Genomic DNA, 24688 nt, shown 5'->3' on the forward strand with positions numbered 1-24688 from the left:
CTGATTCTACAGTATAATCCAATCAAACATACTGTTTTTTATTTTCCCTTGCATGTGATTTAGTATTCTTTTCAAAGTGAAGCTTTAAAACAAACAGTTGTGTATTATCCCACGCTCCCTAACCTAATGTGTCCCTCACTTCTAACTTGTGTCTGATGGCTGCAACCAAATAATGTGTTCCCACAAATGCAAACAAAATAAAATCAAAAATGTTGGCTGCGCCTATCCGTGTGCAATCCAATTAATGTTTTTAAACCAAAACCTTACTTTCAAACCACAAAACTGCTATCATTATTCAGTGACAAACTTTCTTGTGTAAACTAAAATAAAACAAATGTGACAGTCCCAAATGACGATAATTCAATTAGTAGTGCTTTTCTTCTTTCCTTGCGGATTTCAGGTAATACAATTGTGCAGTGATTCCCACCACCTTTCACCACTGCGCTCACCTCCAGTTCAGACCTGTTTCCAGGTCTAAAATCACCTTCCCCTGCTGGGGTAATTCCAGGATCTTCAGCCGTTCAATCTCCTTCCACTCTCCTCACTAAGCTGGCTTTGTCTGGACTTCCTTTCCTCCACGTCCCCTCAGTATAAAAGATACACTCCCGTTATGTTGTATATAAAGGTTTCACATTTATTGCATAATATCCACTTAAATTAAAACTTGAGACTGTGCACTTTAAAAAAAATCATCCAACGGGGCAGCAGCTCCCGTATACTCTCCTATGTTCCAAAAACACTGTCCTCTCTCACCCGACTGTATTTGTGGACCTTGTCTGGACTTCCTTTCCTCCACGTCCCCTCGGTATAAAAGATACACTCCCGTTATGTTGTATATAAAGGTTTCACATTTATTGCATAATATCCACTTAAATTAAAACTTGCTCCCGTATACTCTCCTATGTTCCAAAAACGCTGTCCTCTGTCACCCGACCGTGTTTGTGGAACATAGGAGAGCATACGGGAGCTGCTGCCCCGTCGGATAATATTTATTTTTGTAATCCAATTCCGCATAAAACATTGTAATGTAATTTCATGAGATAATTTGAGGGAGTGTTTAGGGGTGGGGCAGGGTAAGGGGTTGGGTAGGGCAACTGGTGGCAAGTAACTCTTAAGGCCTGGCTATCGGCTCAGGACTTGAAATTTTGAGCCCTGTGTGTATATGCACTATAAATGTTACCTCTCGGGTTTGTTATGTAACCTTTTCTCAATTAAAAAAGTTTGCAATCAAAGAAAACTTTGAATTTCCATTCTCCTCTTTCTCATGTGTCTGTTATTTTATCCATTCCCTTTTGAAAATCTCTTTGTGTTTTTAAATAGGAAATATACAGAAATAATTAACAACATTTTCTTCATTTTCACAGATAACACTATTAAAGGATATTCTGTCAGTGATCTATGTGCTACAACAGCAGGCCAACCAAGCAAACTTTCAGACACCAAACATGATCCTGAATGGCAAGCACAGATGAAAGACTTCATACCCATCTTATCCGAGAGGTATTTTTTTTTAACCAGTGTGTTGTTTTGAAGGTCAGGCAATAAAGCATAGTCATGTAGTTTTATGATTGTGCAGACCAAACCAAAACCATCCGCTTTATATAGACAAGAATTTCTGACCTTGTAAAGTAAAAAAGATATCTGCCACTAAATCCTGTGAACAGAACATTTTGCACTAATATAGAAAGATAAGAGTTGATGGGAATTCCACACATTGCTGGTATATTGAATGTCGTAGACAAGTTTTGTTTGACAAACAGTGTATTCTTTGTAATCACTTTTACATTGTGCTGGAAATTTACATCACACTCAGCTTGTAAGGAATCCTTGTATGCACACAAAACATCTAAAGTACAAAATCAAGGTACTGTTTATAGTCAAATGCTAAATTTAGGCACCTCGTTTCAATTACTTGTTAGTTTTTGTTAGTCTTACACATTCTCCTGCTCATCTCTAAAGACAGCGCTGCAGAGGAAGACGTGAATATCAAGCTGCTGACATAACAGCAAGCATGCAAGGTTGTCTGCCCTGCTAAACAGACTGACAGTCAATTGCTATAAGAATGTAAATAAAAGAAATAACGTAGATGCAGGTGCAGGCATCAGCCCGGTATAACCACTACAACCAGAGGACGTCTATGGATGTCCTCCCAGCGGCAAGTGGTTAAACCAGGGCTTTTTTTCAGCTGGTACTTGGTGTAACTTAGTTCCACCACCTCTGTCTCAGGTCCTTTGCTTTCTGCTCAGCACTATCACTTGTAAACACAGAAGTCCAGCTTTTGTGTTTACAAGTGATAGCTTGTCTAGCCACAGATCCGATCTCCTGAGTGGCTCCCACTGAGTGCAGGATGGGGACAAGGGAGATGTGGGTGCACAGGGTGCAGTGCAGATGACCACACCCCACTGGATAATCTCCGTGCAAGTGAGAAAGATGGAGCCACCTACAGTGTGCATGGAGGTACTAGAGCCGGCTGTGTGCTTCAGCCTAATACAGCAACAATAGTAAGAAGATGGAGGAGCTTTTAGGGTGGAGGAGAGGGAGGAGAAGATGGCAGTGGAGGGTGGATTGCATGCAGAGGTCAATGCTGAAGAGGGGTGAAGGTGAGATGTGGATGGAGGATGCAGAAGTAAGCAGCCGTGGAAGAAGCCCTGAACTCTGCACTCTGTACGGAATTAATTCCTGGTATTTAATGCCTCTTTAAGACCCTCCCACTTTTAGCGAAATTTGACCACACCCAGTATTTGATGCAGTTTGGAAGGTGCGTGTAGGGGTCAAGGGGGGGTTTTGGGGGGTCGTTGTTGAGTTCCTGCACCTTTTTTCTGAGAAAAAAAGCCCTGGGTTAAACTGTACCTAAATCCAAAAACTAAAACATTATATATTGAGGCTTACCAGTCCCTTGATGAAGTGGCTGCATTAACTTTTATTTTTTAGATTAATTATTTTTCTCTTGATGATTTCAATAAAAAAATATATATATGAGGGATTATGCATGTTGAAATGCTTTCTCTTGAGGTCATGTTATTGGTGAACACTTCAATTAAAAAAGTAATGACTATGTTTGAAATGTCCTCATCTTGTGGAAGTAATGATGGTTCATACACTTTTCCTTCGAGTTTGAAGTGTTACCTCTACCCCAAAGCCTAAAGGATCCATCCTTCACACTTACAGGTACAAGATGCTAAGGTGGTATTTTTTTCTTTTACCTCTGAACTTTGGGGTTTGAAGTTATAGTTTAGTATTTCTTCCAACAGCAGAACTTGTTTCCAAAATCTCTGACTTATTTATTGCTGGCTTTTCACACTGTGATTTCAGTCACTTTCAGCTAGCTTTTGCTCTGAAAATGACGCAACTCATTGCCTATAGTTTCTGTTTGAACTAATACAGTCACATTGGTTAATGGTATATTTTCCTTGTCCCATTATGCAAATTGGAGTTAATTGGCATGTAACCAGCATAAGTGTTACTTTACAAATGAACCACTAACCAACCACCCGCCGTCATTTTACTTCGGTCCTTTGATGCTAAATACCGGGCTATCTCCTGACATAACCCCCGGTATTTTTGAAAACGGCGGGCGATCGGCTTTCTGATAAGGGTGGTCCCAGCTGTGGATCACCCTTACGGTGCGGCGGAAGAGGTGCCCCCCCCCTCCCGCCACGTCCCGGTCGTTTTCCCCACTTACCGGAAGAGGGGAAAACAATCCGGTCCCAGATCCTCTTAGCCAGGAAGTCGAATGAGGGTAAGATGGCCCTCACTCGACTCTATGCTTTGGAGGGCCTTAGCGATGTCAAATGTTGTTGCCTAGCAACCTGTTTAAAGGGCCGATTTTTTTTTTTTTTTTTTTTTAAACAAACATTTTTTTTCAGTGTACTTGTGAGGTCTGAGGTCTTTTTGACCCCAGATCTCACAATAAAGAGGCCCTGTCATACCTATTTCTATTACAAGGAATGTTTACATTCCTTGTAATAGGAATAAAAATGATCAAATTATTATTATTTTTTTTAAACTGTGTAAAAATAATAAATAAAATATATATGAAAAAAAAATGAAAGCGCCCTGTCCCCGTTAGCTTGCGCGCAGAAGCAAACGCATATGGTAGCCCCTCCCACATATGTAAATGGTGTTAAAACCACACATGTGAGGTATCGCCACGATCATTGGAGTGAGAGCAATAATTTGAGGCTCGGACCTCCTCTGTACCTCTAAGCTGGTAACCTGTAGAAATTTTTAAATTGTCACCTATGGGGATTTTTAAGTACCAAAGTTTGTCGCCATTCCACAAGCCTGCACAATTTTGAAGCATGACATGTTGGGTATCTATTTACTCGGCGTAACATTATCTTTCACATTATGGAAAAAAATGGGCTAACTTTACGGTTTTCTTATTTTTTAATTCATAAAAGTGAATTTTTTCCAAAAAAATTGCGTTTGGAAGACAGCTGCTCAAATACGCTGTGATAAAAAAATATTGCAATGATCTCCATTTTATTCTCTAGGGTCTCTGCTAAAAAAAAAAATATATAATGTTTGGGGGTTCTAAGTAGTTTTCTAGCCAAAAAAAAAAAACAAGATTTCAGCTTGTAAACACCAAGTATCAAAAATAGGCCCGGTCTTAAAGTGGTTAAGAACATTGACATTTGTGCAAGCGACACTGTACAATGGACCACTTATGTGTAAGCAAAACATCTTAATAGGTTCCAATGATAAGTGTCATTGTTGGCTCTGGTAGTATCTTCACCTGATTTCTGTTAAAGCTGATCTCCAAACACCCAAATGTGCAAATGAAATGCATATAAGGGAGCTGTTTTACTTGCTAAAGGATTTGTTTTTTTTTACATCTATTCCTGAGACTTAAACACCCCTGTGGCATAGTCATGCAAGTGACACTACTTTCCTTTTTTTTACATTGAGGCAGGCCATAGATTATGCAATTTTATTTCCTTTCACCTCCTGTAGAAGGAAAGAAAATCACTCAATTCCCCCTTCAACACAGTCAGTATTGATGGGGAAATCCTTTACGCGGCACTATTGTGTTCTGCAGAACACAATGATTAGTGTTGCCAGCTATAGCCGGTGGCACTATTCTGTCGGGAAAAATCCAACAGGCTGGTTGCACAAACGTCGAATGATTATATCCCTGCTGAACCCACTGAATTTCGTTCCATGTATGGCTGACTTAAGAAGAGATACAACTTGATGTCTGGACAGTGAAAGAGCAGCAGCAGACTGATAATGTCTCCTGTCTGCCTAAAGCCCCGTACACACGCACAGATTGTTGGCCGTAAATTGTCAGCCAACGTCCGATCTGCCGATTGTAGGCTTGTTAGTATGATGCTTCCGACAACCAACTGCGACTTTTCGGCCGAAAAAAATCTGGTCTGCATGCTATAAAATTTTTGTTGGCCAACAAAGAACGGCCGATTGTTCCTCAGTCAGTACAGATTTCGGCAGACAAAAATCAGATGAGCAAGACTGGGCATGCTTAGAGAAGAAAAAACACAGGGAAAGTCAACCATCACATGACATCACTTCTGAAGTTGGTTTTTGTTGGCCAACAAAAGTCTAGAGCACATTTCAGTCGACAAACAACACTGGACAAAAAACGGTCGATCGGTTGGCCAACAATCTGTGCGTGTGTACGGAGCTTTATATGTTATCACGTTTGCATGCAACTCAACTGATTGGCTCCCAGTCTGTGTGCTACTCTTAAGGGGTTTGCAAGATTCTTATGCGGAGTCCAGTTAGGATACTTTGGCTAGTTCCAATCCTTACAAAAATATTAATGTATTATTAGTTGCAGTATTTTTTGTATTTCATACATACCTGGAATTCAGTTTTATAGATTTACAGTGTGAGAAAAGAGAACACTAGGAGAATAGCTGAAAAGGTGCTCTTAACACTTGAAAATTATACATATGTCTTTTTCCTTGTGTTTTTTTGTACCATATCAAAGTTATGTTAGTGTGCTTATCCAATATGGCCTGAATGCATCTGCACATTTTTTTATGATTGCAGCTCAGGCAAAATTCTCTACTTGTTAAATGTTCCTGGGAGTTATTACAACAACATTTTGGTTGTGAAATCAGAAGTTTCAGAACTGCTGGATGGACAAAAGTTTCGACCTTTGTGGTCTGTGAACACAACAGCTATTTTAAGGTAATTAAGCAGGAACTTGACTGTTACATTTTATATTGACAACCTTGAATATCAGAATGTATATTGCAGTTAACATTATGTGGCAACATATGGGACCTTTATTGAAATCCGCAGAATTACATAGTTGATCTTGGTGTTCTAAATCATCCCGTTTGAGTTTTATTAGAACACAGTGTTTTGCAAATGTTTTACATATATATTTCTTTATATTTCCTTTAACATGTAGGTGAATTTGTATTTGCAACCCTGCTCTTTAGCATCTAATCAGAAACAACAGCGATTTAAAACTGCTTTTATAACTAATGCCTTTTTCACACGGTTTGTCCAATCAGGTCCCTCTGTCAGTTTTTCAATCAAACCTGATTGGACCCTGCATTGTCCTCTATAGAGTGATGGATGTTAGCGGTCTCCCCACCCGGTTTTTGATCCGATCCTGTCCGCCAAAAACAGACAGATGGTGGTCCTATTTTCCATTCGTCTATTGGATCAGATGGAAACGGACAGGCGGTCCGTTTCCATCTGTTTTTCCCATAGATGAGAGCAGGACTGTGTCCATGTCCACGCTGCATAGCGGAGCAGACACGGACCTGTCATCCACCTGCTCAGTGGAGAGATCCCCCACTGAGCAAACTCATTCCATTTAGCGCAGGCGCCTGTATAAAAGGGGCCTTACTGTTGCTTTTAATGGAGTATAATGGCTGCAGCCTTTGGTTTGTAAAATGTGAAATGGTCACCATTCTTTTGCCAGCTAGGCTATTTGGTATAAGGAAGCATGTGACCATAACAGTTCTGGGGCCTGAGCGGTCACCAGGCCCAAACACCATTGTTAATTTCGTCGACAAAAATATTTTCGTCAGCTGCATGTTTTCAGTGATGAAAACTAAATGAAAAAAAAAAATTTGAAATAAGTAAATTGATGAAAAATTATGACGGAAATCAATTTTCATTTAGTCGACTAAAACCTCCAGTACATTTTAGTCAACTAAAATGTATTGAGTTTAATTAAATTATAATGCTTTATTTAAGCATTTCTCTAGAATTTCCAAACTCGTATACTCCTGGAGTAAAAATCTAAGAACATTATTTATTTATGGTAGTAAGGTTTAAACATGCACTGCAGACACAAATTTAGCCATTGTGATATGTAACCTCTTTATAAATAAAACCAAGTTTCATAAACCAACATTGCTTTTTAGCAAAGAGAAGTGCAACTTAAAAAAAAATCAGAAATGTAAACTCTATTGGCTGTAATGCCAGGCTGCAAGCGGGGATAGGGAAGTAAATGGGAGTGAGGGAGTGCACAGGTCAGTGTTCATTATACTTTGGGGATGGGGAGATGACCTGCAAGTTGGGATGGGGAAGTAAATGGGAGTGAGGAAGTGCCCAGGGCGGGGTTCATTATACATTGAGGATGGGGAGATGACCTGCAAGTGGGGATGGGGAATTAAATGGGATTGAGGGAGTGCCCAGGCGGGGGGGGGGGGGGGGGCAATATACTTTGGGGATGGGAAGATGGCCTGAAAGTGGGGATGGGGAAGTAAATGGGAGTGAGGGAGTGCACAAGACAGAGAACTGGATGGTCTGGGGAGGCTGTTATTTTACACAGTGCTAAGTACTACTACTTTGCTGAGAGAGGAAATACTCACCATATCACATCTAGACAGACACACATTTGATAGAGGAATTCCTCTTATGTGGTTTGCAGGGCATTGTTCCTGGACTCACAGGCAGAGGGAGCCGGCGTCTCTCAGCCAATACAGCTTGCTGATAGATTTAAGGGGCTGAGGCTTTAAGAGACTGGCTGAGCTCTGAGGAAAAGGGAAGTTCAGGTGGGTGCTTAAACTAAAATAATTCTGATGACTAAAATATGACTAAAATTAAAATGGCATTTTAGTCAAAAGACTAAAGCTAAATCAAAATTTCAACATTAAAAGTGTCAAACACTGTCATTAGGGGGACTCCTTATCTATGCTTCAACATTAGAGTTTAAACAGATTGTTTAAACAGATTGGGATGCTGAAAATAGGGAGGCAGCAAAGCACGGTAAGTATAAAACTGTGTCAGCGTACACCTATGTGAGAGCCGCATATTCCCTGCATGGTATGCATAAGCATTACACGCATTCTTAACTGCATGGAAACAGATGCTGTTCCTAATTTGACATCCATGTGGATCAGGGTGCATGTCCCAGAAATTACACGGTCTGTGTTTGGGGATTTGCACCAGCACCCACATGTATGCCAAGTTGCAAACAGCAGCTGTGTCCGTATAGCGGCTGCCTCCCAGTTGAGATGAATGGGACTACCTGCACGCAGATGCATGGATCTCCTGTGCAGGCAAAACATGGCCCTCACATCGGTGTGTACTTAAAAATGCTCATGTGAATGAGGCCTTATGGGACGTACGCTCCTGGCCACATAGGCAGACCATGGCTTCTTTTTACTGTCCATAGCAGACTGCAGGCTTTTCTGTACAATTGATCTGAATCTGGAGTGAATTGACCCTTTGTAATAGTAATACCTTTAAGTGATAAAAAAGTGTTATAATAAAATAAAGAAAAACAACAAACAAATCTTTAAGAGCCGGTTAACACTTAGGCGATCCGACTTGCCGGGGCGACCTGTGAAGTCGCGGTGCACAGTGCGCACCGCGACCTCGGAGCGACATGCACGGACTTCATATCATTGAAGTCAATGCAGGTCGCTCCAGGTCGCCCCAAAGTAGTACAGGACCCTTTTTCTAAGTCGGAGCGACTTGTGTCGCTCCTATTAGAACGGGTCCTGTGCTAATCTATGGCAGGCGATCCACGACAAGTCGCCCCAGTGTGAACCGGCTCTAATGCCCCCCTGCTCACACGAGCATACACAAACACTCACATAGGTTACAAAACACATACATAAACAACGATTTTGCAACATATTTAGCATTTTCACGAACTCTTGAATGTAAGAAATAAATCTAAGACCAACATTTACAGTTGATGAGCTTTAAGGCCTCTTGCAAACGGTACAAATGTTTGAGCATCAGCTTTTTTGGACATCATTTCAGGCGTTTTTTTTTCTGTGCATATTTGCGCATATATATGTGCATAGTTGGGCATATATGCGCGTTAGTGTTTACAATACATTCCTAGGGAAAATTCATTAATATTTATGCTCATATGCGCGTATTTGGGCACATTTGCACTTACCGGCGCAAAATACTGACTGTGAATGCAGATTTTTATTTTTTATTTTACTTTAAGAATACGGCCCTCGTTTGTTAAGCATGCACATCGTTTGTTTACGTGTCTGTGTGTACAGGCACATTGTAAACAACAGGCTGCATTTTAGATCCGTAAAAAAAAACACGCTGTACTGAGCTTTTTCTTTTTTTATATTTATTATTTTATTTTGATTTCAAGGAAGGTTATTTACACAGCACAATATCATACACAAAATAAGGTTAACCAAATACAGTCATTGTCTAATACAACTTTTTCTTATCTCTGAGGTCTGTTACGATCCTCTCTTGACTCGTTTTCATTCTTTTAACAAATATTTGTCCCGGTGCAAGGTATTGTCAAGAAAGCAAGTCTCCTTCTCTATTCCTACTCATACCATCCTTACCTCTCTTCCCTACACTGGACGTGAATCAAATGACCCTCAACTATTAAGTTATCTTGTTTCCACCTCATCTTTCTAGCCGTTCATCCCCTTCCCTCTCCCCTTTGTCTCCTCCACCTTCCCTCCCTCTCCTCCCACCATTCATACCCCCTACTCATATGCTTCCATACATACACCCACACATCTCAACCAGAACAAACACGGAGAAAAAAAAAAAGGGGGGGGGGACCCCCTCCTCCTCTCCCCCTCCCTCTCCCCTCTCCATCCTCCTCAAACTAATTAGAAATTCCCATCTCACAGAACTTCAATATTCTGAGATGACGGGCTTAACAATTGTCTCCCCTCATCTGAAGCTACAAATAAATTCCACTTTCTCCATATCGATTTATATTGTTCCTGTTTATGTTGCGAGGAAAGCACTAAATCTTCCATTTTATTAATGTGTTCTAGTTTCCTTGCCCATACCTGCACCGAAGGGGCTTGTCTCTTTCTCCAGTGTTGGGGTATACATGCTCTTGCAGCATTCAACATGTGAGGCAATACTTATTTTTCATATTGCCTTACTGACAAATCTGATATCTGTAACAGACAGAAGGCAGCATCTCCCTCAATTTTATGATCTGTTATTTTTTTAACTATATTTCCGATCTCTGACCAGAATTTTTTTATCTCCGGGCAGGTCCAAAAAATGTGGAATAATGTGCCTTCTCCTTCTTCGCATCTCCAGCATCTGTCTGATTCTTGCGTATACCACCTATTTAGCTTATCTGGTGTATTGTACCACCTAGTTAAGATCTTATAATTAATTTCTTGAATTTTGGTACATTTTGTTGGTCTAAATATTGCCCTAAATATCCTCTGTTTTTGTGTTTCCGTTATGTTCATATTTAGTTCTTGTTTCCATCTTTCCAGCCATTTTAATCTTGGCTGGCTTAGTGGTATAATCAATATTTTATATAAGCTAGATAATGGCCGTTCTACACCCCCTGTTTTCTCACATAATTTTTCAAAGTATGTCAATGGCTTCTTAAATTTTCCAGGATCAGGTAATGTCTCCAGAAAATGCCGTAGTTGAAGTGCCTCCCACAGACATAGGCCATACGGTCCCTCCTCTTCTGTTAACCTAGCGATTGTGGGCCACCTCTGTTGATTCGCGAAAGATTTAATGCTTTAATGCTTTGCCCTGTTTCCCTTAATTTTTTGAAATGTTGTCTATCCAGGCCAGGTGTAAACTCGGGATTCCCTAAGACAGGGTACAACGGGGAATCTGCTGTAATTAGATTTTGTCTCAGGGACTGCTGATAACCTATCCTTAATGTATTTCCCATTAAAGGGTGTATCTTTAAAGTTTTAGGGAGTGTCTTATAGCACCAAATCGCTCTTTTCAATGATACTGTGGTCTGAGCTTGCTCTATTTGGACCCATCTTTTCACTTCCCCCTGATGCCACCAGTCTAGAATTCGATTCAGATGAATGGCATGATAGTACCTGCGAAGATCAGGTACTGCTAATCCACCCATGTCTTTCGGTAGTGACAAGCTATTACGAGCTATCCGCGGCTTTTTCCCCGCCCATATATATCTACCAAATATCCCGTTTATAGTTTTAAAGAAGCTATTCGGTATTTTGATTGGGAGTGCTCTCATTATATACAAGTGTTTTGGTAGAATATTAATTTTTATTAAATTTCCTCTGCCAAACCATAACTGGAGACCTCCTTTCCATTGTTCCAGCGTTTTCTTTGTCTCTTCAATCAAGGGAATTAAATTTAACTCATATATTTGGGTTAGGTTTGCAGTTATATACGTCCCTAGATACTTCACAGCTTTCTCTACCCATACGAATCCGAAATTACTCTTTAGTCTAGCCTTGTTTACCTCTGCTACTCCTACTCCCAGCGCTTCAGATTTCCCGTAATTAATTTTAAAATTAGATAGTTCTCCATACTGTTTGAATTCCTTCAACAGTACCGGGATCGAGATTTCTGGCTCTGTCAATGTAAACAGTAGATCGTCCGCATACGCTGCGATTTTGTATTGTTCTTTCCCTACCGTGACACCTTTTATATCCAGGTTAAGTCGGATTTTATTCAGAAAGGGTTCTAGTGTGAGTGCAAAGAGCAGGGGGGACAATGGACATCCCTGTCTTGTACCATTTTTTATGCTTAAGGGTTCCGATAATACCCCGTTCACTTTTACCCTTGCTGTTGGATTAGAATAAACCCTAGATATTCTTTCCCGCATCATTTCTCCTACTCCTATGTACTTAAGCACCGACTGCATAAAGGCCCACTCGACTCTGTCAAAGGCCTTTTCTGCGTCGGTGCTCAGTATGACGCTCGGTGTTTCTGTTTTGGTGGCTATATGAATCAAATTTAGAACCCTCGTTGTACTATCTTTGGCTTCTCTCGCAGGCATAAAGCCCACCTGATCGAGGTGAATTATTTTTGAGAGTACCTTTGCCATTCTTGCCGCTAGGATTTTTGTGTAGATTTTTAAATCTGTATTCAGGAGCGATATGGGCCTATAACTTCCACAGCTCGCTGGGTCTTTACCCTCTTTTAGTATTAATGTTAAATAAGCTGTTAACTTGTCTCTAGAAAGTGTCCCCTCTGGTCCCCTTTTGTTGAACAGTCTTTCCATGTATGGTCCCAAAATAGGGGCCAATACATGGAAGTACTGTGGTGTCAATCCTACTGGACCTGGTGCCTTACCTTTTTTCATATTTTTTATTGTCTGCTCTATTTCCTCCTGTGAGATGTGTCTTTCCAGCTCCTCTCTCTCTTCCTCAGTGATTTTTGGTATTCCCGACTTAACTAGATACTCTTCCCTTTCTTTCTGTGTTTTTCCCACTTCCGGTAGATTATGATCGGTTTCTAGTATTTTCAGTTTATCTAGTAATGTCAGTAATTGCCTATTCCTTTCCCTTTTTATTCTTGCGCCATGCTTGATTAATATCCATCTTATCACTGATTTGTGTGCCTCCCACAGTATGCCGATGGTGCATCCAGGTTGGTCATTGCGGTCAAAATAATCTTTAAGTTCCTTCTGTACTTCTATTTTTACTTCCTCTATCTGTAAACAAACATACAATGGTGTATTAAAGTCCCCCCCTAGAATCAGTTGTCCCTGAGAAAAATCTCTGAGCGTATTTAGTGTTTTGGCAACAAACCTATCCTGCTGTTTATTAGGGGCATATAAAGTTGCTAATGTCATCCGGGTTTCCCCCATTTTCCCTTTTAAAAAGAGAAATCTACCGCTTTCATCCCCTAGTTTCTCCTCTAGCTGCCATGGTGTTTTGCTATCTATTAATATCGATACCCCTCTTGATTTTGACTGTGTGTAGGTTGCATGATAGATGTATGGAAATGCATTATTTTTCAAGTATGGTAGTTTATCTGTTTTAAAATGCGTTTCCTGTATGAACGCTATGTTTGCCTTTACACGTTTAAGTTCTGATAGTAGTATCCGCCTTTTTTCGGGTGTATTTAACCCCTTTACATTGATAGAGACAATCTTTATATTCTCCATTTCGAACTATCCGCTATGGGGCAGTCAATGGATAGGGTAAACAAGAGGGGGAAGATTCCCCACCAAGGGGTCGAAAAAAAAAAAAAATTACACACACGCACACCTCTCTTCACAACACTTGTCACCAATCCACTAGTCACTCACTCCACCTTTTGTACCCACACTCGTCTCTATCTCTTCCACTCCTACCCTATTCCCTATGGATCCCCCCCCTCCAGGGAGGTTCAACACTCACCCTGGTCGGGGTCCACAGGTCGGATTTTAAATCCTTCCAACACACGGCATTTTACTGCCACAGGTGTGTTCTTAACTTTCTAGGGGACAATGCCCTAAATGGCCATCCATGTCCTCGCTCCTCCCTCCCTATTCTACTTATTCCCTTATATTTCTTTTATCTCCAATACCCGTCTTCTTTCCTCCTCCCTCTCTCTCTCCTCATTATCTTGCCTCTTCCTAGACCTTCTCCCTTGCCTTCTTTAGCCTCGATATCCTCTCTCTTCTATTAAATTTCTTCCTTCTCCTCCTAGTATATTTTGGAGCCTTAATATCTGACCATACCTTCCCCCGGGAAACAAAAAATAATATAAAAATATACAATAAAAAAAAAAAAAAACCCTCCCAGTGTATCAATATGTGAAAACCCTGATGGGGTTAAAAAAAAACCCCAATTATATCGTGTGAAAAGTAAAAACAAGAAAAAATCCTCCCTGTGTTAAAATATGTGCAAAAAAAAAAAGGGGGGGGGATAACCCCTCCCAGTGTATCAGTATGTGAGAACCCTGATGGGGGTAAAAAACCCAAATTATATCGTGTAAAAACAAGAAAAAACCCTCCCCGTGTTAAAATATGTACAAAAAAAAAAAAGGGGGGGGAACCCCTCCCAGTGTATCAGTATGTGAGAACCCTGATGGGGGTAAAAAACCCCAATTATATTGTGTAAAAACAAGAAAAAACCCTCCCCGTGTTAAAATATGTACAAAAAAAAAAAAATCGGGGGGGAAAATCCCCCCCGTGTATGTGACAACCCTAATAGGGGTAAGAACCCTGATTATATTGTGAAAAAAAAAAAAACCCAAGGGGGAGGAAATGGGAGGCCCCCTACATTAACAGCATTGAACTAGTTACCCCTGCAGGGGTACGGGAATCTGGTAAGCGCAAGACCCCAGGATTAGGGGAGCACCTTACCTTCCGCCCACTCACTGCACTCCGGGCATAGAGAAAAGAGCACCATAGCCACTTTATATGGACTATATAATTATAGGACTTTTTGGATTCATTCATCAGCTCTGATTGCACGATATTTGGACTGATTTGTTGTGGCGTTCTATAGTGATATCCACCTTTTTTGCTGAATTTGCATAGTTCTTTCTCTCTCACATTTGCACTGCTGTACCTATTTATTGGCAGCTATATTTATCATCTATATTTATTTATATTTATTGCTTGTGACTCAATTCCCATTTTATATTCAGTATTTTATAGAGTATATATATATATATATCCATCTATTTTAAGCAAGTCCCACTCCTACAATATCACTCACCTACCAATTGCTTATCGATAAGGTAGATTCACTATTGCACATTAATTTTTATATTCACATCATTTATTATTTGCACAATACAGGTTTATTGTTGATTGTGCACACATCTGTTGGTTTCACACACATTGTGTAACACACTGATCATTGATTGCCCCAAACCTGCACACGTTCACTTTGGGTTTTCACATATTTATTCATTTATATATTCCTCTATACCAACGTGCAGATTGGCACTTTTCTTTTTAGTGTTTGTATTTTATATATACCATAACATTTTCTATTGCTTATCTTTTATGTTTATCACATAACTTGGATACACACGGATTTTAATTTACTTTTTTACCACGCATATTTATATTTAATACACATACACATTCCATACCAATTACGAGTGATTTATTTTATTTATTATTTATTCTTAGGAGTGACGCAATAATATTTAAACAATCAGATTTCCCGAACACCCCATTAGGTAGCGCCAATCACTTCCTCACTCTATCCATATATATATATATATATATATATATATATATATATATATATATATATATATATATATAGTGCCTTTCAAAAGTATTCGGCCCCCTTGAACTTTGCGACCTTTTGCCACATTTCAGGCTATAAACATAAAGATATAAAACTGTAATATTTTGTGAAGAATCAACAACAAGTGGCACACAATCAGGAAGTGGAACAAAATTTATTGTATATTTCAAAATTTGTTAACAAATAAAAAACTGAAAAATTGTGTGTGTGTGTGTGCGTGTTTGTGTGTGTGTATGTGTGTGTATATATATATATATATATATCTATACATATACATCCACACACACACCCACACTATCTCACAAAAGTGAGTACACCCCTCACATTTTTGTAAATATTTTATTATATCTTTTCATGTGAAAACACTGACGAAATGACACTTTGCTACAATGTAAAGTAGTGAGTGTACAGTTTATATAACAGTGTAAATTTGCAGTCCCCTCAAAATAACTCAACACACAGCCATTAATGTTTAAACCGCTGGCACAAAAGTGAGTACATCCCTAAGTGGAAATGTCCAAATTGAGCCCAAAGTGTCAATATTATGTGTGGCCACCATTATTTTCCAGCATTGCCTTAACCCTCTTGGGCATGGAATTCACCAGAGCTTCACAGGTTGCCACTGGAGTCCTCTTTAACCACTTAAGCCCCGGAGGATTTGGCTGCTAAAAGACCAGGGAGTATTTTGCGTTTTGACACTGCGTGACTTTAACGGACAATTGCGCGTTCGTGCGACACTGTACCTAAACGAATTTGAAGTCCTTTTTTTCCCACAAACAGAGCTTTCTTTTGGTGGTATTTGATCACCTGTGCGATTTTTTGATCACGCGCTATAAACAAAAAAATAGCGTCAATTTTGCAAAAATAACAATATTTTTCACATTTTTTTATATGAAATTCCCCCAAAAAAAAAGTAAAAATCAAAATTTTTTAACATTTTCGGCCAATTTGTTTTATGCTACATATGTTTGGTAAAAAAAAATCGCAAAAAGCGTATTTTGATTGGTTTGCGCAAAAGTTATTGCGTTTACTAACAAAGGGAAAGATTTTTGTCATTTTTGTTGTTTTTTTTTTAACGCGTAATGGCGGCGATCTGCGATTTTTTTTTTTGCGGTACTGCGACATTGGGGCGGACAGATCATAGTTACATAGTTACATAGTTAGTGAGGCTGAAAAAAGACACAAGTCCATCCAGTTCAACCTATGATGTGTGTGTGTGTTTGCTTTTAACCGTACATTGTATACCCCTGTATGTTGTGGTCTTTAAGGTGTCCATCCAATAGTTTTTTGAAACTATCAATGCTCCCCGCTGATACGACTGCTTGCGGAAGAGAATTCCACATCCTTACCGCTCTTACAGTGAAGAACCCCTTACGCACTTTAAGGTTAAACCGCCTTTCCTCAAGTTTTAGTGAGTGGCCACGTGTCTTATTGTATCTCCTTTCTCTGAATAGTTTGTTCCTTATGCTCGGGTCGCCAGTACAGTATTTGTACATTGATATCATATCCCCCCTCAATCGTCTCTTCTCCAGAGAGAATAGGTTCAGTGCTTGTAGTCTTTCCTCATAGCTGATGTCCTCCATTCCCCTAATTATTTTTGTTGCCCTTCTCTGGACTTTCTCCAGTTCCAGCACATCCTTCCTGAGGACCAGTGCCCAGAACTGGACAGCATACTCCAGATGTGGCCGGACCAGAGTTTTGTAGAGTGGAAGAATAATCTCTTTATTTCTGGAGTGAATCCCCTTTTTTATACAACCCAGTATTCTGTTGGCTTTGCTTGCAGCGGCTTGGCATTGCATGCCACTTCCAAGCCTGTTGTCTACCAGTACCCCCAGGTCCCTTTCCATCCTAGACTCACCCTTGACTCGGACCCTTGACTGACATTTTTGACACTTTTGGGGTTACCAGTGACATTTCTACAGTAATAAGTGCTATATATATGCACTGTTACTGTAAAAATCCACTGGCAGTGAAGGGGTTAACTTTATTTGAGAGGGAGGGGCTGTGTGTGTCCCTAGGGGCGTGATTCTAACTGTGATTGGCTGTGGCTTGAGCTGTAGTTACACTGATCAACGGTCCTACATAGTAGGACACAGGCGAGAATGACAGGCAGCTTGTTTACACAAGCTGCCTGCCTTTCTCCCTCTCCCCCGACGATCGCAGAGTGAGCGGCGGACATCGGGTCCGTCGGTCACACGCGCGGGGGGGTCTGTGACCGCGCGGGAGCGCACCGGCGGCGGCACGCGCTCGCTCCCCAGAGCCTCACAGGCTAGTGACGTAAATATACGTCACTTTGCCTGTGAGGGGCTGACTGCCGCAGTAAATCTACTGACAGCAGTTGGCAAGTGGTTAAAGCGGAGTTCCACCCAAAAGTGGAACTTCCGCTTTAGGGAGTCCTGACCCCCCGACATGCCACATTTGGCATGTCATTTTTTGGGGGGGGAGCGGGTACCTAGTTTTGACAGGTACCCGCTCCCACTTCCACTCGGAGCGCCGCGGCGCCCTGAGCGGAAGTTCTCCTCTCCCCCTCCCTCCCTGCAATCTTCTGGGACACGTCAGAGGTCCCAGAAGATTGCCGGCCAATCACGGCGCGCAGCGCGACTCGCGCATGCGCAGTGGGTACCCGGCTGTGAAGCCGCAAACTGTAACAGCCGGGTGCCCACAGCAGTGATGCCGGCGCAGAGGGAGAGGATCGAGGCTTCCGGCGGCCGCATCGCTGGATCGTTGGACAGGTGAGTAAATGGCTGGAACTCCGCTTTAACTCCTCCATGACAACATCACAGAGCTGGTGGATGTTGGAGACCCTACACTCCTCCGCCTTCCATTTGAGGATGCACCACAGGTGCTTAATAGGGTTTAGATCCTGAGACATGCTTGGCCAGTCCATCACCTTTACCCTCAGCTTCTTTAGCAAGACAGTGGTCATCTTGGGGGTGTGTTTGGGGTCGTTATTATGTTGGAATACTGCCCTGCGGTGCAGTCTCCAAATGGAGGGGATCATGCTCTTCTTCAGTATGTCACAGTACATGTTGGCATTCATGGTTCCCTCAATGAACTGTAGCTCCCCAGTGCTGGCAGCACTCATGCAGCCCAAGACCATGTCACTCTCACCACCATTGTTGACTGTAGGAAAGACAAAATTGTCTTTGTACTGCTCACCTGGTTGCCACCACACACACACTTGACACCATTTGAACCAAATAAGTTTATCTTGGTCTCATCAGACCACAGGACATGGTTCCAGTAATCCTTGTCCTTAGTCTGCTTGTCTTCAGCAAACTGTTTGTGGGCTTTCTTGTGCATCATCTTTAGAAGAGGCTTCCTTCTGGGACGACAGCCATGCAGACCAATTTGATGCGGTGTATGGCCTGAGCACTGACAGGCTGACCCCCCCTCCCCTTCAACCTCTGCAGCATTGCCACCATGCTGCAGCTCAGTTTCAGGGTCTTGGCAATCTTCTTATAGAGTAGGCCATCTTTGTGTTAAGCAACAGTTCTTTTTTTCAGATCCTCAGACAGATCTTTGCCATGAGGTGTCATGTTGAACTACCAGTGACCAGTATGAGAGAGTGAGAGTGATCACACCAAATTTAACACACCTGCTCCCCATTCACACCTGAGACCTTGTAACACTAACAAGTCACATGACACCGGGGAGGGAAAATGGCTCATTAGGCCCAATTTGGACATATTCACTCAGGGGTGTACTCACTTTTGTTGCCAGCAGTTTAGACATTAATGGCTGTGTGTTTAGTTATTTTGAGGGGACAGCAAATTGGCACTGTTATACAAGCTGTACACTCACTACTTTACATTGTAACAAAGTGTCATTTCTTCAGTGTTGTCACAAAGAAATATTTGTGTCACCTTTCCAAAGTGTTCTGTCTTTCCTAGGCTTCTGTCTGGGCAGAATGTCCCATTTAAAGGATCTCTACTTGGGCTTTCTTTCAGCCTGGGCAATGTGCTTTAGACTTTTTGTAAACAATCACCTTGTAAAACAACCCATTTAGTTTAAAAAAGAAATGAAAGGCACAACATTTTTGTATATATTTAAAAATACATTTTTGGACTTCCCAGTGACAGGCTGTGCAGTAGGGGTGTGTTAGGACAAGTCTGATCATTGGAGGAGAGCAAGCAGAGATCCCAGCATAGCTAGAGAACTGGCTATGATGCTTTCTCCTCCTGCTTAGTGTGGTCAGTTTTTGATAGAAACCTAGAGGGACTGGCAGGATCACCAGGGAATTCACACAAAGGAAGCAATACAAAGAGAACAGTATACTGTCTCATACAAGTACATGGTACAGCAGGCATATAACAGGAAAGAGCATCTGTAAAGAACCTTAAAGCCACTGATGAACATTGTAAGAAGGATTCAGGGGCGATTAAGGGTTAAGTGTGCTTCTAGGGAGTGCTTTCTAACTGTGTGGGGGTGGCTTAACTGGAGGAAGACAGAGATCCGTGTTTCTGCTTAGCAGAAACACAAGATCTCCATCTTCCTCTCTGACAGAACAGTGGTCTGCCTTGTTTATATTGGCGAACCGCAGTTCTGCCTTTCCTGTCAAGGATTGGTGGGTCCCAGCGGACTTCACGTCCGCCAGACCTGCTGATTGGCTCCTGCTGTGTCCAGTCACAGTGAGAGCGGGTACGTCGGCTCACACAGAAGTGTCGCCCTCCTATAAAACATACAAGTGTAGAGCTGTTAGTAAGTAAAACGTGTAAATGACAAAAAACAATTAATATTAAATCATATCTGTAATAATCAGACAATATGAATTTCTGCTCACCTCCAATAAAAAAATAACCCCTGAGGACCTGCTAAGGGAAGCTCATGTTCTTAACGTTTCTTCGCGTAACGCGTTCGGGTGAGGGAGGGTTTACTACCTCTTTGAAAATTGACCACACTAGGCATGAAAGCACAGGATGGTCAGTTCTCCTGCTGTGCTGAGAACTTTTCCTGCTCTCCACCAATGATCAGACTTGTCCTGGCACCCCCCCCCCCCCCCCAGCCATTGTGCTGCTGTTTCTTCTCCTCCTGCTTTCGGAGTGCCTTATTCATTTAAGAACAGAGGTTTGGTGAAGACTTACAGAAAAATGTAAAAAGAAAAAAAGGTTTATAATGTTTTTATATCCATACACAAATGTTTTTTCCTTTTCATTTCTATTTTAAATGGAATGAATTGTTTTACAAGATGAGGGTTCATATATACTTCAGTTGTTTTAAAGTACCATTTTCTGTTTCCTGTTGTAGTAAACCAGCACTGGGCTATTTCAAGAGAGATGCTTTGTCAATGATAATGGAAATTGGAATCGGAAATAGCAGAAAGAAGGTTTGTGCCTTATGTTTTTTTCTTTTATTTATTTTTTTTTTTTTTGGGGGGAGGGTTGGAATTAACAAAAAATGTATATCCAAAGATTTCAATAGCTGTCGCTCTACTGCCACTTTGATGCATACATTTTTAAGTAACCTTAAGAACCCAAGATGAAATAGTTTTTTTAGGTTCGTCACCTTATGCAGTAATCAAGCAGATTTTGCTAATATCTATTGAATATCAGCTAATGTGATCATTTTAACTAGTTCAGGACCGCTCACCGCATTTATACTGCTGCAGGGCGACCCAGTTGCGCAAAATCACGTACAGGTACGTGATGTGCGCCCGCTGGTAAGGAGCGCGCATCCACTGTCTCCGCGTTGATCTAATTTGGTTCAGAACCAATCATCCTAGTCCTGGTAATCGTTTCTGACCAATGGCAGAACTTCCTGTGTAATGTAAACACAGGCACAGGAAATGATGCAATCTCCTCTCCTAAAGCCCTTTTCGGTTCCAGCGTGAGAGGAGAAAGCATCAAGTTAGTACACAAGCACTACACTAACTCAAGTACACATAGGCACATATTTAACCCCCCTAATCATCCCCTAGTTAACCCTTTCACCCCCTGTTACAGTGTCACTAGTAAAGTGTACAGATCATTTTTTCTGATCACTGTATTAGTGTCACGGGTGACACCAGTTAGCGTCAGTTAGGGTCAATCCCAGATAGTGTCAGATTTTAACCCTTTAATTGACAGTAATACTAACAGACGCTATATACCTCCATTACTAGTATAGTGTCTGAACTGATTAATATATTTGATCTGATCAGAACTATACTAGCGTCCCCAATTGTTTTGTTTTCCCAAAAGCACAGTGTTAGCAGGCTCAGCCTTGACACCTGCCAGCACCTGTGTTTAGCCCCTCTGCCCATCCCCTAAGAAGTGCAGTATTAATAGATCACTGTCACTTCCAATACACAGCACACAAAACCGATCACTGTATTAGTGTCACGGGTGACGCTACTTAGGCTAGTTAGCGTCAGGTTCCCACCACACCACCGTTATTTAGTGTCAGTTAGAGTCAAGTACACTAACACACACACACCTCCATTACTCAACAGATCAATATCTGATCTGATCAGAACTATACTAGCGTCCCCATAGTTTAGTATTCCCAAAACGCGGTGTTTGCACAATCAGCACTGATTCCTGCGCCTGCGCCTGCACCTGCGTTTAGCCCCTCCGCCCAGCCCACCATACCCAGGCAAGTGCAGTAATCAATAGATTACTGTCACTTCCAAAAAACACAAATCACACAAAACCGCTGCCTTAGCAGAGTCAGGCCTGATCTCCGCTAGCACTAGCAGTTATTTTTTTTGTAGCGGTTCAAACAGTCCTCGACAACCAGGTGCTTTTTTACCTGTGAGTCACACTAGGTACCTGTAAATTTAGTGGCCAAAATGTCAAACGAAAATAAAGAAAAAAGATTGGGACTTTAAATGAGGTGTGTGAGAACAACCGGCCCTTAGTAAATTATACTCACCGACCAGTCTGCTAACAAACCAAATTACCTGTCTAAGAATGTACATTAAAAACAGGGGTTTAGTTACCAAACGAAATGTCAAACGAAAGGTGTACACTAGTGAAGAGGCCTATAGGATGCTGAGCATGACAGATGTGAGTAATGGGGAGTCCTCACTGTCAGAATCAGGCTCAGTATACGAACCTGTAGAGAGCAGCGGCCCCCTGACAGATAGCAGGGACCTCTACTCCGTCGTCAGAGCTAAGGGCAGGCGTACCCGACCCCGTGCTGAGGTGCAACAACCACATGATTCTAGTATGCAGCAAAGTGTCGGTACTAGTGCTGCTCAACCTTCTGGTGAACTGGTGAGCACCAGTGGCCTAGTATATACCCTGGTCGTGGACAAACCAGCACTGCAGTATCACTTGGCTAGCAAAAGTAGTGGCCTGCAGCCACCAAGAATGTAAATGCAGGGCAGTAGAGCCCATAGTGCCCTTCCTGATGCACTTGCAAATCCTGATTGGCAGCCCACAGATTCTGCGGCCCCTCGTATTGCCCCTATTCATTGGCCAACCCGAAATTCAAGTGGATACAGCCAATTTTACTCCCCTTGATTTTTTTTGATCGGTTTTTCACAGACGATCTGTACGGATCTGTTGTGGACCAAATCAATTTCTGTGCTAATCAATTTTTCCTTGCAAACCCAAATTTGACTCTTGCTAGAAAATTGGGCTGGAAACCTATAAGAGTTCCTGAATTTAAAACCTTTCTGGGCCTATCCCTCAACATGGGCATTACTAAAAAGAGTTGTGGTCATATTGGTCCACTGACCCAATTCATCATATGCCCGTGTTCTCTGCTGTCATGGCCAGGGCTAGATATGAGCAAATATTGCAGTTCATGCACTTGAATGACAATAAACTGTCTTCCTCAGGGTGACCCTGAATATGAAGATTCGGCCCCTCGTAAACCACCTCATTAAAAATTTGCAACCTTGTTTATCCCCCAACAAGATGTGTGCGTTGACGAGTTCCTGATTAATTTTCCTGGCCGCCTTGCTTTTAAAACAGTTTCTCCCCAGCAAGCGTGCCATATATGGGGTCATGATGAATAAGCTCTGTGATGAGGTAACAGGCTATATATGTGGTTTCCTGGTTTACGAGGGAAAAGATAGCAGCGTGGAGACCCCCAACTGCCCAGACTACATAGAGAGCAGCAGAAAGATTATTTGGGGCTTGGTGTCACCGTTATTCGGAAAGGGGTACCATTTATACGTGGACAACTTCTATCACTTTTTAGACACCTTTCAATTTGGAATTGGCGTATGTGGCACCGTGTGATCTAATCGCCAAGGCTTCCCTTAATGGCTTATAAATGCCCCACTTAGTCAGGGGGAGAGAGCCTGCTTGAGGTGCAACTAATTGCTTGCAGTGAAGTGGAAGGACAAACAGAAAGTTTTCGTTCTGTCTTCCATTCACGCAGATACAACAGTCCAAACTACAACGGGGACTGGTGTTAAGAAGCCCCTCTATGTCCACGACTACAACCGTAAAATGGGGAGGGGTGGACTTCAATGACCAGGTGATGGGGTCGTATTTAGTTGCCCTTAAGGCCAGACACTGGTACAAGAAAGTGTCTGTATACTTATTCCAATTGGCTCTTTTTAACGCTTATGTATAAGCCCGATACCAAAATAGTTGGGACACTGTACAAATTGTAAATAAAAATAGAATGCAATGATGTGGAAGTTTTACATTTCAATATTTTATTCAGAATACAACATAGATGACATATCAAATGTTTAAACTGAGAAAATGTATAATTTCAAATTTCATGGCATCAACACATCTCAAAAAAGTTGGGACAAGGCCATGTTTACCACTGTGTGGCATCCCCTCTTCTTTTTATAACAGTCTGCAAACGTCTAGGGACTGAGGAGACAAGTTGCTCAAGTTTAGGGATAGGAATGTTGTCCCATTCTTGTCTAATACTGTCTTAGGTTTTCTTTGTCACGTCCTCTTTATGATGCACCAAATGTTTTCTATGATTGAAAGATCTGGACTGCAGGCTGGCCATTTCAGTAACCGGATCCTTCTTCTACGCAGCCATGATGTTGTAATTGATGCAGTAAGTGGTCTGGCATTGTCATGTTGGAAAATGCAAGGTCTTCCCTGAAAGAGAAGACGTCTGGATGCGAGCATATGTTTTTCTAGAACTTTGATATACCTTTCAGCATTGATGGTGCCTTTCCAGATGTGTAAGCTGCCCATGCCACACGCACTCATGCAACCCCATACCATCAGAGATGCAGGCTTCTGAACTGAGCGCTGATAACAACTTGTTTTGTCCTTGTCCTCTTTAGTCCGGATGACATGGCATCCGAGTTTTCCATAAAGAACTTCAAATTTTGATTTGTCTGACCACAGAACAGTTTTCCACTTTGCCACAGTCCATTTTAAGTGAGCCTTGGCCGAGAG

At 41.6% G+C, this 24688-nt stretch overlaps 1 protein-coding gene across 1 annotated transcript in view; it reads left to right on the forward strand.

The window, feature by feature from the left end:
• Positions 1-24688, forward strand: part of FAM234A (family with sequence similarity 234 member A) — a 131756-nt gene that overhangs the window by 73125 nt on the left and 33943 nt on the right. Inside the window, exons 7-9 of the mRNA XM_082260148.1 lie at positions 1365-1500; positions 6016-6156; positions 20628-20706. Of these exons, the coding sequence (XP_082116274.1) occupies positions 1365-1500; positions 6016-6156; positions 20628-20706 (356 nt within the window). The remainder of the gene's footprint in view (positions 1-1364; positions 1501-6015; positions 6157-20627; positions 20707-24688) is intronic.

The sequence above is a fragment of the Pelophylax lessonae genome, assembly GCF_965119305.1.
Source record: "Pelophylax lessonae genome assembly, chromosome: 6".
NCBI lineage: Eukaryota > Metazoa > Chordata > Amphibia > Anura > Ranidae > Pelophylax > Pelophylax lessonae.